Source organism: Plectropomus leopardus, chromosome 2 (assembly GCF_008729295.1).
Source record: "Plectropomus leopardus isolate mb chromosome 2, YSFRI_Pleo_2.0, whole genome shotgun sequence".
Taxonomy (NCBI): domain Eukaryota; kingdom Metazoa; phylum Chordata; class Actinopteri; order Perciformes; family Serranidae; genus Plectropomus; species Plectropomus leopardus.
In genome coordinates this window covers 5590956-5605314 of record NC_056464.1, presented here as the reverse complement: position 1 = coordinate 5605314, position 14359 = coordinate 5590956, and the positions used below count along the sequence as shown (strand labels likewise).

General features: G+C 37.4%; 1 protein-coding gene across 3 annotated transcripts in view; it reads left to right on the top strand.

The window, feature by feature from the left end:
- The window catches only part of itpr1b (inositol 1,4,5-trisphosphate receptor, type 1b), a 123792-nt gene that overhangs the window by 102858 nt on the left and 6575 nt on the right, over positions 1-14359 (top strand). For all 3 annotated transcript variants that reach the window (XM_042499025.1, XM_042499016.1, XM_042499007.1), the window contains 5 exons: positions 101-290; positions 588-680; positions 1903-2051; positions 4284-4449; positions 5504-5664. In XM_042499025.1, coding sequence (XP_042354959.1) covers positions 101-290; positions 588-680; positions 1903-2051; positions 4284-4449; positions 5504-5664 — 759 coding nt within the window. The remainder of the gene's footprint in view (positions 1-100; positions 291-587; positions 681-1902; positions 2052-4283; positions 4450-5503; positions 5665-14359) is intronic.

Sequence of the window (14359 nt, the reverse complement as noted above, 5' to 3'; positions counted from 1 at the left end):
GTACACTGTGGTCTTTATTAGCCCACATGCTCTCTCTTTTTTAGTACATTTTACACAGACTGATAATGTACACACATCTTTGAATCCTTCCTCTTCACAGCTCTTTGATCTGGTTTACCGAGAAGAGACCTTGCTGAATGTCATAAAGAGTGTGACCCGCAACGGCCGCTCCATTGTTCTGACAGCCGTGCTGGCTCTTATCCTTGTCTACCTCTTCTCCATTGTGGGCTACATCTTCTTCAAAGACGATTTCATTTTGGCTGTCGACAGGATACCAAACAAAACACTAGGTAACGCTAAAATACAGATTTTTTTTCTCTCTCCCTCACCAGGAACGAAAATAACTTGCCCTCCCTGATCCAGACAGTCAAGACTGAAACATGAAATGTTTTTCTGCAGCACAAACACACACTCACTGGTTGTGTGAGAAAACACATACAGTCAAAGTGAAGCTAAGGACATGCATGTCCAGTTTAATATGCATGTATTTACTTTATGACCATATTTATCTTGCTTTTAGCACCATCTGTGCATATAGATTATGTCAATATGAAGCTGCATAATGTTTTGTTTTCCCAATTGAGCAGAGCATGGAGCCAGTATGGTGGGAGAGTTCTTCTCTGGTGGAGTGTGCCAAAAAGAGAATGGGGAGAATTGTTCAACAGAGGCTGTAATGGATGGTAGGTGAAACGATACTGCATGTGTTTTTGTGTGTGTGTGTGTGTGTGTGTGTGTGTGTGTGTGTGTGTGTGTGTGTGTGAGAGACTTTACTTTAGGGTCAAAGGGTTCTTTTAAGTTTGAACCCACGTGTTTGTGCACACCATGTCTCTCAAGAGATTCCCAAGTGTGTGAGTGCAGGCTTGTGCGTATGTGTGAATATGGAAGGTCTTTACGTCTTCGCAGATGACCGACTCAGCCGGAGGAGATTCGTCCCACTGAGCTGTAAGTCTGGCTGGCCGGGTGGTCATGGAATTAAATTTTCAGGCAAACTGGGGGCTCTCTGGGAGCTGGGTGAAACACCAGGGCTTTAAACTCATTGTTCATCTCAGGGGGCCAGTGTCTAAGACCTGTTGTGGAGGCCAATGGTTTGAAAAGGTCATGGATTAATTACCATCAGGTACAAGCAGGTCAATGAGTGCACTCGGTGATGTCGCAAACAAAGAGTTCGCGCAAACTTGCTGACCTTGATGGGAAAGCCCCCAGTCAAAGACGAAAACATGCACCACCTTAAAATCGATCAGCCAACCATGTTGAATCCTCTCACTGGTGTGACCTAGTCCAGGCTTCTTTAACCATCACCACCAGGCTAATCTAATTATGGTCGTCTAGTGACTTGTTTTTGTGTGGATAGTTGAGGAAATTCTTAGAGATGTTTTGTCCTCACCACCAACCCCCCGATGGGGCTGATGATAGAGTATGAGGGTTTAAATGCCATTTGTGGCACGTTGTGGCAGTCTGATGTCCCAACCTTTATAGACAAAGGATTTTTGGGGGTTTGTTTGATTAAAATAAATAAAGTCTTGGCTTTCAGAATATAAATCTCGTAGCATAAAATACAAATGTTAAATGCAATTTAGAAGCTTGAGAAGCTTTTTAGTTTTTTTATTTGGGGTATAAAAACATTACACATTTCAATAAAAAGCTAAGAATCTCATCTTTCCCCCAGTGTTTCCGGCTTAGTGTGACTAAAAATGAAAGTGCCAGTCACATATAGTGTTTGTCGATATTGGATCTGAAGTATAGGTATATTTTTACCACAGCTGTGATCTTAGTGGCCTTGTGTTACTTATGAATTTTGGTATAAAGGCATCATTTATGGTAGAAATAATGTAGACAACAGAGCAGACAGCACATTTGCCTGCAGATTATACAAGAAATGACAGTTCTCTTGTTTCTCCGTAGCTTCCATTGTCATCCAGCCGTCAGCGGTGGTGATAGAGGACAAAGAGCGAACGTGTGACTCCCTGCTCATGTGCATTGTCACGGTATTGAGTCACGGCCTCAGAAGTGGAGGAGGTGTTGGGGACGTCCTGCGCAAGCCATCCAAAGAGGTACAAACACAGGAACATAAAGAGATCATACCCAAGACCAGTTTAGATGATGAGATTAAAAGACGGTATAAATAAATTTCAAGAAAGATACCTTTTTTCCACTTTAGCCCACAACTTTCTGTCTGCAGTCTTTTTGATCTCGTTGAACTCGATATCTTTCCACTCTGATAACAAAGTGCATCACATGCTGACACAGTCCCCTAACCACACACAAAGATTAGATTTGAATTTAGTTAAATTAAAGTGAATGAAGGGAAACGATATTAGATCTTCAAAAGTAAACATTTTAAAGAGGACAAGATTTTATTTCATTAACTCTTATTTCAAAAAGTCTAACGAGGCTCTCTGTGGGAGAAAGACTTGCTCTGCTGGTTGGTCAAAGAGGTTACCTAGTGGACTTTCATAACTTCAAACATGCCAGAAAAAAGCATTAATGGTACTTATCGAGGATGAAGACAAGCCTGTACGCAACCACCACAACATGTGTTAAATCTGCAGCTTGACCCATAGAATGAGGCCATGACTCATGCATGCTTATGTAAACCTCAGTTAGCTTAACATTCATGTGAATTCTTTGTACTGATTTCACTAGTTTCAGGTCATGTTTGTCACAGCAGGATTGGTCATGTACATAGAACCCTGTATGAAAAGAGGGCATTGAGTCATTCCAATCAAATATTAATTTGCTCCATGTTTCCATAAGTAGTTTTTCCCCCCGTGTAGTTTAAAATCAAATGTGACATCTGGAATATTTAAACAATTAAACTTTATGTCTCACAGCTCACATGTTAGATTTAGAATCTTAGTTTCTCAGAATCTATTCTCAGTTTTCAAAATTACTCAAGAAATCAGTGTCATTATACATGAAGCTACGTTCTTGAACACATATTAGTAATAAATATAACTGTTATTACTAATTCAATATTTATTGAGTGGATGTCCCTCAACTCCCCTGAAATGACATCATCATGTAAATGTATGTCCCTTTCTATGAGCCAGTTGATAACATAATATTTTATTATTTTCTGAATTTAGTCAACATGCAGCCTTGTTGGAATATCAATAATATGTTGGAAGATAAGATAATCCTTTATTAGTCCCACACTGGGGAAATTCATAATGTTACAGCAGCTATGAGGTACAGTATAAGCAGTGACAGAACAATACAATAGTAAAAAATAATTACAAATATAAAAATATTTAAGTGTTAGATAATAAAAAAAAAGCAAGGTGCCTAGTATGATTAAAATAAACAAGGTGCAAAAACAGTAACATAAAATAAAATAAAATTACAATGTACTGACAAAAACGGTGTAGAAAAAAATATATATATATGAAAATATGTACACCAATTGCACATGAAGATAATTGCATTTGTGAAAAATTGCACTTTTTGTATAAGTCCAGTTGGAGTGAGTGTGATCTACTGGAAGCAGTGCTGATTATACAGTCTGACAGCAGCAGGAAGGAAACACCTGTGGTACTGCTCCTTCACACACTTTGTGATGGTTCTTATTAAAAATGCTTGATTATATCAAAAATCAATAGTCAATATTGAGATTACTCATTGACTTCAGAAACAAATTGCATATAATGAACTAAAAAAGAAAACATCTATCATTATTTTTTTAAACAGTGAATTATCTTGAACTTTTAATTTAATTTAGCTATGGGTGGCTCATTGGCCATAATTCCTACTGTAACGGTAATATACTGGCATTTTTCCATAAAAAGAAAAAGTAACAGGTTAGTGATGTCATGTAATTCTCCATCATAAGACTCTTACATGTTAATAAAATCCTGAACTGCAGCTTGCACTGGTTTATACAGAGCAGACACAACTGCCACCCACAGCGGGTATATTTAGAAATAAAGTCACTTGTGGTGAAAAAGGCACCAAGTTGGCAACACTAAGCACCACTGGAAAGAAATGGGGTGTGCTGGATTTGTGACACAAAACAGGAGCATCATTGTGAAACAGCGTGTCTCGATAATCATTTTATCTTGATCATCTTGTTTCATAATCATGAAAAGCCAAAATTTAAGTTGAAAATAAAATTCGGCTACACGCCCACCCTAAGTACAGCCCTTAGTACAGTGGTTTTGACTGTTGCAAAATACAAGCTAGTAAACCTACTTTTTTAATTTCTAAAGTGGGCTCATATTCCCACTGTGACACCAGCTAATATTTCTTATTCTTCTTTTACCTTTTCCCTTGTTTGACTTCAACAGGAGCCCCTTTTTGCAGCCAGGGTGATCTATGACCTGCTCTTCTTCTTCATGGTCATCATTATAGTACTCAACCTCATCTTTGGTGTCATCATCGATACATTTGCCGACCTGAGGAGTGAGAAGCAGAAGAAAGAGGAAATCCTGAAGACAACATGTTTTATTTGTGGTGAGGAAATAAATTAAGATTTTCGATGTTCTGCATGGTGACATTGTAAAATGAGCTCAAATTATTTTTTTGTGAGACTGTCTATTTGCTGTCATAGTCATTTTTTTAATTACCATTTAAGGCACTCTGCCAACTCAGCAGTAAAAGACAGTCACTATGGTTTGTCAACATTTGTGACTCAAGACCTTTGACACATCTTTTTCCAATCATAACTGTAAAGTAGTCGTACTCCCTTCTTAGAATCTAAAAAGGCGGAAATGCCCTGAAGTTCCATTCGAGGCGAAGCCGCAATCGATACTTGTCATGACGCTGTGTAGCACTAGTCTTTCAGTGCGATCAGCAGGTGTGAACGCCGAGGTTTGCACATGATGATGAAATCAAGATAAATCAAACAAGTGGTCTGCTTCGAGCCTGCTCTTGTGCTGTAGGAGCATGTGACTGCTGTGTTGCAGCTTCGCATCAGGCCTCTGTGCAAAATGGGGGCTGTTTTTCTGGGTAATATAAACAACAAAACGCCTCCTCTTCCCAGAATGAATAGTTAGTCATGGCAGGTGCTGCTGTGGAGGAGGAGTGTTTCTTCCTGTTGCCATTTGGGTCTTGACCATGTTAGACTGTACACTCAGACGACCTCATCCGTCATCAAACAGTCACTTATTGGCATTTCATCTGAACCGTCATTGGTCACTCTGACCACTTTGTGTTGAGCAACACTATTAAGGGTTATTCCTCTTTTGCAAACTGTTAGAATGTAACTGGATTACATTAACCATTTTTAGCACATTTCCCCTGACCCGTTTTGTCTGTCCACTCCCTCGTGACCCAATTTCCTTTTTGGTTTTTTTTCAGTCGTTCTCATTGCGGTCACAAGAATGATGATGTCATGTTTCCACACAAAGTGTATTTCTTCACTCTTCCAAAGAAATGACAGCACTGTGTTTATTTAGAGGGGTGTGTGTGTGTGTGTGTGTGTGTGTGTGTGTGTGTGTGTGTGTGTGTGTGTGTGTGTGTGTGTGTGGGGTGGTGCTTTTTGGGTTGTATTTTTGTCTTTTTTCAGGTTTGGAGAGAGACAAGTTTGACAACAAGACGGTTACCTTTGAGGAACACATCAAGGTTGAGCACAACATGTGGCACTACTTGTTCTTCATCGTCCTGGTGAAGGTCAAGGATTCCACAGAGTACACAGGGCCCGAGAGCTATGTGGCCGAAATGATCAGGGTAAGGGATGACGTCACACTTTTTAACTTTTTAAATGTTAGTACCTCATGTACAATTTAAAAACTCAACAAAATGCTGATAACGAAAAAACAAAAGTTATACACTCAATCAAAACCTTTACACCAACAATTATTATTATTATTATTATGGGGTTATGCACGGAACAAATTAACCATACATGCCATGCAAAAATCCTTAATTTCAAGCTCCCCTACTTTCAAAATAATAGGGCTTCCCCGGACGCAGAATTATGTCAGTTGACAGGATTCCATTGTTAAATACTAATATCCAACAATTCTTTTTTTTCTCCCTTATAAGGTTTTTAATTTTGAGCAGGGCTCAACGGGACATTCAGTGTGACAGTGACTATATTTAATATAGTAAACGATCTAACAAGCAGGTCGTAAATGTGCAACATTTATGCCGACACTAATTATCAAACAAAGAGACAGCATCATATTAAGTTGCTGTGAGCTGTAAATTCACCACTTCTAAGCAGAAGAGAGAAGATAATGTCTGATAATTGTGGAGCCTTACAGTGCAGTCTCTCTTCCTCTGTGCCGCTGCCTGCATGTCCACAGTTCCCGAAGAAAAATGTGAAAGTCAAGAGCACTCACTCTGTAGCAAAATCAGGGGACCAAAATGTTATCAGAAGTAGGCTATACTGCACGGCAAACTGTTAAGCTGTAGAAAAAAAAAAACTGACTTAAGTGGTAAGTCTGAAAAAAAAAAACCACCAAAAAAATGACTACTCGATTTCAAGCAATCTTACTCAACTGAGAGATCTCCGACTTATTATTTGAATCTCCGTTTTTCAAGCTCTGTCCCACCTTGTTTGCTGCAGTATAACAATTCATGTACTTTAGTGATTGCAGATGCAGGAGTGCTGTTCAGCGCTCTTTCAGCTACTGTTGTGGTCTTTACGTAGGTTAACCTTAACTCCATTACAACACTGTAGGCGCTTTGACTTCAGCAACCATGTTGATATGGGTTTGAACAAAGTTGATTACTGCAGCCTTTTTGTTTCTCTGCACTAGCAATGGTGGGCAGAATTTTCTTTTTTCTTTTTTTTTTTACCTCCTCTGTCTCAGAGTCCCAGGACTGCATTATGTAACCCCTGCCTCCGTGACCTTGAATCCTTCCAAAGTATTATCACATCTGTCAGCTTTGTGAATAGAGAATTAACATTCAGACAGAGTCTGCCAATGGCATAAAATGTGTTAATCCCCCGAAGCAGCCATGCCTCGCTTTAATCATTAAACACACACAGGTCTCACCCTGCATATAACCTCATGATAGGCAGAGCACAACGTAGCTTCATGGTTTTTGTTAAGCAGCAGAATGAGAATAACTCCTTTAAAAAATACAATACAATACAAATGAAATGCAATAAAACAAGTCAATAGTTATTGAACTGTCGAAACTTTATGAATATTTGTTGCCTTATCTCTTGTATACTGTAGTATAAATGAATAAATTAAAAATATATTTTTAAAGTGATATCTGTATTACAATGAGAGAAGTTTTATTTGTTGGTTATTTTTTTTTTGCAAAGATTATATTATCTTGTGTTGAAATTGTTAAAACCTTAACTAATAAGAATTTGTTTTAAACTTTACAAATACGGAATGAGAGCAACGGATACGAATGCACGCACCCAATCCGGCATTTATGTCTCAACTGATTCAATCAGAAGAACTCTTTGGAAATATTTTATTTGAAAACATAAAAACTAGAGGGAAAATTGATTGATTGTTTTGATTGTTGCATCATACTCGTAGCCTGTGAGCGATTAGAAAGTTTTTTTTAACTGCCAGAGGAAAGCCCCTTCTTCTGAAGTGGTTGCTTTACTGACGCACTTGCGCTGCTGTCAGTTTCTGACACAGTTTCTCATTAGATACTATTCGGCATACTTGGCTGCCTTTTGCCTTGATCTGCTACACTCAGTCTTGTGAGGAACCACCTGATTTGGGATTAACCCCCATCCTCTCTCCGATTAACCTTACACCCCACTGAGCCAAAATGAGTTTGTTAAGGCTGCATTCTGACCAGCAGGTTTAAGGGGCAGAGGAGACACACATGGTGCAAAAGACCCCGATGACCCGTCAGCTGACCCAGTCATCCTTAACATTACTTCTTAGCTTCACATACATGTGTTTGTTGCAGGGTCTCTTTTTGTCTGAGTTTTCTTCAAATATTTTTATTTTCTAAGATCAATTTTTGGTTTTATTTAATAGTGATAGCAGAAATTTATGTTATCATAAATGTTATAAAACTTGCAAAAATACAACTGAATTTAAGATGAATTAGGTGTGAAGGCTTAGCAAAAATTTTAACAATTTTCTTTGTGCCATTAAAATAAAAGGTAGTACTGGAAAGGGGAAAAAATCACAGTAATTCATAGCAGATTTATGTATTTTGCCGTTTTGAATGAAAATGCTTAATATACTTACGTTGTTGTCTATCAGAACCGATGTTTCCAGCACTTATTGCCAATCTAATTAAGAAATAGAATTTGTGATTGACTTCATCCTCACATTTTGCACTTTTGATTCTATAGTTTTGTTGTATATTCTTCTCATTGAACTTATATATTTAAGGCTTTAATCCTGATGGATGGAAAATTTCATAAGGCTTAAAAATCCAATTCTGGAAATTCTACGCCAGTCACACCATACATCCAATTGCCTTGATTTTGGACACACATGTCCAGCTCAGTGTGTGTTATAAATGTACCCTGAAATTTTCATTCAAATTAACAAATGAAAAAAAATTAAAAATAAAAAAAAGAAGAAGAATGGTGTAGCATAATACAAATTAAACTATTATTAAGAAATTGGTTGTTCTGTCATTGGACATTTACAGGAAATGTTTCATTATAATGTTGAACTCAGTGTGTAAAAGTATTTTGAAATTGCTCAATGGGGGATGCCACCAGTTGCAAACAAGTGCATTTTTTGGCACCATGATTCATTGACAGTTTAATCAAACATCACCAAACTCCACTGATATTTTTTAAGCTGTTAAGCATGTCCCCAAAATGTTCTCGACAATAGGGTGTTATGGCATTACCAAAGAGCATGGCTTGGATGTGAATTGGATGTAAAATAAATAAATAAATAAATAAAAATAATCTCTTTTTTTTACTTTATTCAATTAGAAAAAACTCTTTCCTTTTCACTACTCTACTCTAACCTTTTCAAGAGAGTTCTAGACTAGACAGGCAGCAACATAAATTATAGCTAGACAACATGACAAAAAAACAAAGTAAAAAATGTGACTCCAAATCAAATAATATAAAGAACTTTAAGAACACAAAATAAAATTGCTACAATTTGGCATTGGCATATTGATGATGGCATACATAGTTCACTCAACAGTGCTTTGAAACAGCCTTGAGGAACCAATGAGTGCAACTTTAAATCCCTCTGCAGAAGATTCCAACTATATTGAGCTGTAAAAATATGCTGGAAGTGGGACAAGAATAGCTTTGTAAGTAAAGAATGGCACTTAAAAAGTCAACGAAATTTTAAAGCGAGACACCCAACCGAAGCATACAGGATACAGTGATGAGTAAGGAGTATACAGTTGGTAATGAATCTCACTGCAGCATGCTGCAGAGTCCAGAGCATGCAGACACTGGGAGTGTGCATTCGTAGATAATACATCCCCATAGTTAAGCACAGTCAAGAATGTAGCGGAGATTAGTCTTTTTTGGCCAAGAAAGAAAATTAGTCCCTGTTTCTGGAAAAAAAAGGCAAGTTTCAGTATTCAGTATTTCCACAAGTGCTTCCATATGTGGCTTAAAAGAAAGACAACCATCAGTCACAATGCCCAGGTATTTATATGATAAAACACTCTGTGCTCTTGTTCTGATGTGTAACAATGGTAGGGAGATTAGAAAACCTCTCCTCGGATTTTATGAATAATATGCAATTGCTTACCAGCATTAAGGACAGGCTTCAGATTAAAAATGAATTGTTGGTCAGCATTGAAAGCTAGTTGAAGCTGAGAGCACATGCATCACCTACATTATGGCAGAGGCTATTGAAGTAAATACAAAAAAACAGGGGCCCCAATACTAAACCTTAAGGCACTCCATTAGCAATTTTAAGAGGAGCTGACAAGATGCTTGCTTCTTATATTGTGTGGTGTGTAAATGAATGGGTATCTATCCAATCATCATAGAACCTGTTATTTTTAATGCAGTCAGAAACTGATCCCTCACAGCTTTCAACTTTTAATGGTCCATGTTGGCTTAAAGTCCAGAAATCCTGCATGCGGTAATATTTTTACATGTTCGACCCACACTATTTGTCGCATTTAGTAGTAGTAGTAGTATTATACTTGGAGAGTTAATTGCTGTAGTTGGACCAAATTGTGTTCAAATAATTTATTTATTATTAGTTATATGTACATATTGATTTTTTTGTTGTTAGATTGTACTGCTGTATCTCAGGAAGTTTATTACAGATTTTTGCCACACTAGTTATGGAACATGATTTGCAGGCCGCATTCCTTCAGTCTGCACCGTGTCTTGCACACCATGTTTCAATGTATTTGGTGCTGCTGTACCGTGGAAGAAGTAACAGGACAGAAGGGGGTGTAAAAGTCACATCACTCTAACAATGACTGGGACTGACGTCAGTAGTGGAGGGTCTGAATGAAGTGTCACATCTAAGGTGTAAAAAGATGATGCTTGGCTCACACTCACTGCCCTCATTCTCATTGCGTTCAAAACTACAGGATGTCCCAGCTCTGTGTGCCAGTTTACAACATGGCAGCAACAAACATTCAAAACATCGAGTGTAGCAAAATATGCTGATACCATATCTGTCTTTTTCTGTTTGGTATGTGTGTATGTGTGTGTGTGTGTGTGTGTGATTTTTGTTGTTTTTTTGGCATTTATTTGCATATTTGTTGAGTGAGTGGGCTGTCAGCTCATCAGGTGTCTTGTGGCATGACTGTGACGTTTTCTGTTGCTGTTTTAACCACACAGCATCCTGTTTCTCTCTCACGGCCATGCGGTTTTAATAATGAAAAATGTACTTCCGTCATTTCCATTGAACGAGCGTGATGTCGAGCCCGAAGTCACGGCTGCACCTCTCAGTTTACTGGAAGTGCTTTAATCTGTAAACACTGTGGATGGAAAGAGAGCCGGGCTGCTGGCGTCAAACAAACACACGTGCAACTTTGGCCGGCAGGCCGGATCTGAAAATGGGGAAATGATCTCTGTCATGTTGAGTTCATATTTGTTTAACAGCATATGAGAAGAGCTGAGTGTGAGAAATACTTTTGACTATTTCTTCTCTAAAATGCAGTCTTGTTAAATGAATTAAAGCACAATATTTGAAACGTTACATTCTCACTTGACCCTTTAAACCTGGATTGAAATCAGTTTTCTTGTGCTGGGTTGAGATGCCTTTCACAAGAATTTAATTGGCAGTGTGAACAATTTTTTTTAAGAGAAAAAAAGAAAGAAAAGGTAGGGGAATATGTCCTTTTAACTATACTCAGAATTATGTATTTAAAATTATGTGACAGAATTATTATTTCTGAAGCAATCTTTCATCACATCATTTTGTTTTTTTACTACTTTTGGGCAATTTCTTCACAAGTTGCTCATTGCCTTCCTCCCATGTTTTTGAAAGAAATTAAGCCAATTTGCTCAGGTTTAAAATGTAATGTTTAATGTTTAATTTCAAAAATAGTAAGCATATTAACAGTAGGAAGCAATTTAACAAATAGTAAGCATATTGACAAAAGTCTGAGCTGCGATCAGATATAGTGTATGTGTTTTGGGGGGGCAGGTGAAGTAGGTAAACACAGCATCTGTCTCTTAGCATTCAGGAAGTGGAACTTGCTGGCAGCAGTCCTCTCCTCCTCTCACAATGACTGTGCGCTGCTCATTATCTTAGTGTTGTGTGATTCCCCATCGGGCTGCCGTCTGACCCAGGACTGGTTTGTGGTTCTGACAGCCACCTCACTCACCCCTACGCCTGCAAAATCAACCACTGAAACCAACGGGACTTTTCCAGAGCAGTTCTTGCACTGCGCAGCGCTGTTCCTAGCTAGTGACCTCAGCGGCTACACAACATCCTCGCTTTCATTCATGCTGCATTAGGACTGATGGTTGGGGACACATGACAGGGACATGGTATGGGATGTGTGTTTATGTTGTGAACAACCGTGCGTTCCCATGACTGTGGCTTATTTGGAGGCGGGTTCAGACAGCACATAATAACAATGGCATGTGGTGGTCAAGTGACGGAGGAGATAGAAGTGTGAAAGAATGCAGCCGAAGTGGCTCTAAAGCTCTGTTTGAACTCAACAACCTCTGAGGTAGCTGCTGGGTTAATGTCCATGCTGTTTTTGCATACATATGTGGATAATTAAAACTGTATATAAAATGCTTTTTTTAAAATATATATATAATTTCGTACTAGTTTGATTAATAGAAAAGACCGCAAACCTAGTTTAAAAATATTTGCAGCAAGAGCTGTTAAGGTAAGGGCGGATTTATTTTTCAAGCTCCTGTCTCCCTGATTTTTTTTCAAAGTAGAAATTAGAATAAAGCAGAGTAGAATTAAGCAGTTGAAAATTAAGGGGTCATTAAAAAACAAAGTAATGCATAATTAATGCCTTCTCTTTCTAAAAACTACTGTAACCCTTTGAAATCAGGGCAAACTGGCTTGATTTCTTTAAAAACATGGGAAGAAGGCAATGAGCAACAAATGAAGAAATGACCTCCAAAATTTACAAAAAAATGTATTAAAAAGTACAAGAAAATTACCTCAAATTTCACTTTAAAAAAAAAACAGAAAGAAAACAAATGAAAAAATAAATCAAGTTTTAAAAAAAAATGTAACAATTCTATAACACAATTTTACAGGAAATCATGATGACTTTTTTGGTTTTTGTTTTTCCCTAGACATTTTTCCCTAGATTTTTTTTCCATAAATAATTTAATATAAATAAAATTTCTTCAATGTTTATTAAAGGAATTGCACCAATTTGCTTAGGGCTCAGAGATGACTTGTGACAGGTGTCTGAAAGAAACATAAAAAAAGTGATGTCACTCCAGATTCCAAAGGGTTAACAGACTGTAGAGGGTTACAGGATACATGTTTGGGACATTTAACACTTTGCAGAATAATTACTGTAGGTGAAATACTACTTTAATATTACTCTGAAGACTTGTACCGCTGTATTTGTGTAATATTTATACTGATCTCTTTAAATGTAGCAAATAGTGATTATTAAATCAGCAATTAATTTCATTTTCCAATGTAAAAAGAGCAATTTATTATCCTTGTTATTATCCTTGAGATTTTATTGCTGGTTGATTTTGGCACACTCGTGATTATTGGTGGTTTTGGAAAGTGCGGTATAATACTACAGGTCCCAGAATTCTGGGGGCAGCAAACAGTTGTTGAGGAGCTTTTTTGATAAAAGGTTATGCTAACCTCTGTGACTAATGTATTGGGTTTCCTGTGGCTGCATCAAAATAACACCCACCCTGTGTTTCATCAGTTGAATGATTTTTATGTTCAGCAGCAGTAAAAAAAAAAAAAAAAAAAAAAAAGTTGGGTTCACATCAGCTGTAACTTGGCGCAGCTCTGATACAACAGTGAGGCAGATATCAAGGTATGATGACACAGGGTGGCTGTGGCTCCCAAAAAAGTTTGAAAGTCTCTCAAATAAACATTAACTAATAAAGGCCTTCAAATAACTGAATTGTCTTAAATTCAGATTTTATGTATTTGAAATGTTTTCAGCTATGTCACCCTAGAATTTATGCTGTTAGCTCTACAGGAAACATCATTTTAACCAGAGGGAAACTGTAGTTGACAGGGGAACAAACTCTGACACAGCATTTTTGTGCACATAATGCTCTTATTTTCTCCCCTCTATACATTTAAATCACACAATGAGTCTGCATTGTTGAACTAAGACCTTGTGAGCCGACCTGCTCTTTAGTCTATTTTTCCTGTGTGGTGAGCACAGAATATCATCAGTTTCATTATTAACTTACAGTTCATTTGGAATGGACATCAATGAAAAGAGTATGTTTTCACTTTTGGTGTGTATTTCCATTGCAAGTTTTGTCTTAAATATCATTCAAAGTGTGGTCTTTAAAAGTCCTAAACTTTACATGTAGAGACCCTGCAGACTACATGTAAGCTTTGTTTATTTTGAATCTCTTGAATGTGTAGTGGAAAGTTGAATCCAGTGCAGGGGTGGCGGACTCTGCCACTAACATTGAAAACTACTATGTAGAGATATAATTACTTCATGTAAAAACTTTAAACTTTATGTTTATTGCTGAAAAGTATGTTTTCCAAAATAGAGCACCAAAAACCGGGTGTGATTTCATGAAAATCTTAAAGATTTTAACTTCTTTTGTTTTTGCATCATTTTTTCATCACATATAAAACACGTGCATTCAAATTCTGACCAATAATTAAGTCTCTTTGAATATTTCTGCAGCTCCTGCAATGTGAAACTCCCTGTCTGTTCTTTACAATTAGAATTAGTTTACGCCATCTGCAAAATTCAAACTATTTGTACCCACAGGATGCCACACTTTAACACCTCAACCTTCAGTCAGAATTTGCTGGTAGTTTAAAGGTTTTTTTTCCATTATGACTTTTCAGCAGATATTTCTGAGTTATCAAAGAACTGATAAAATCTA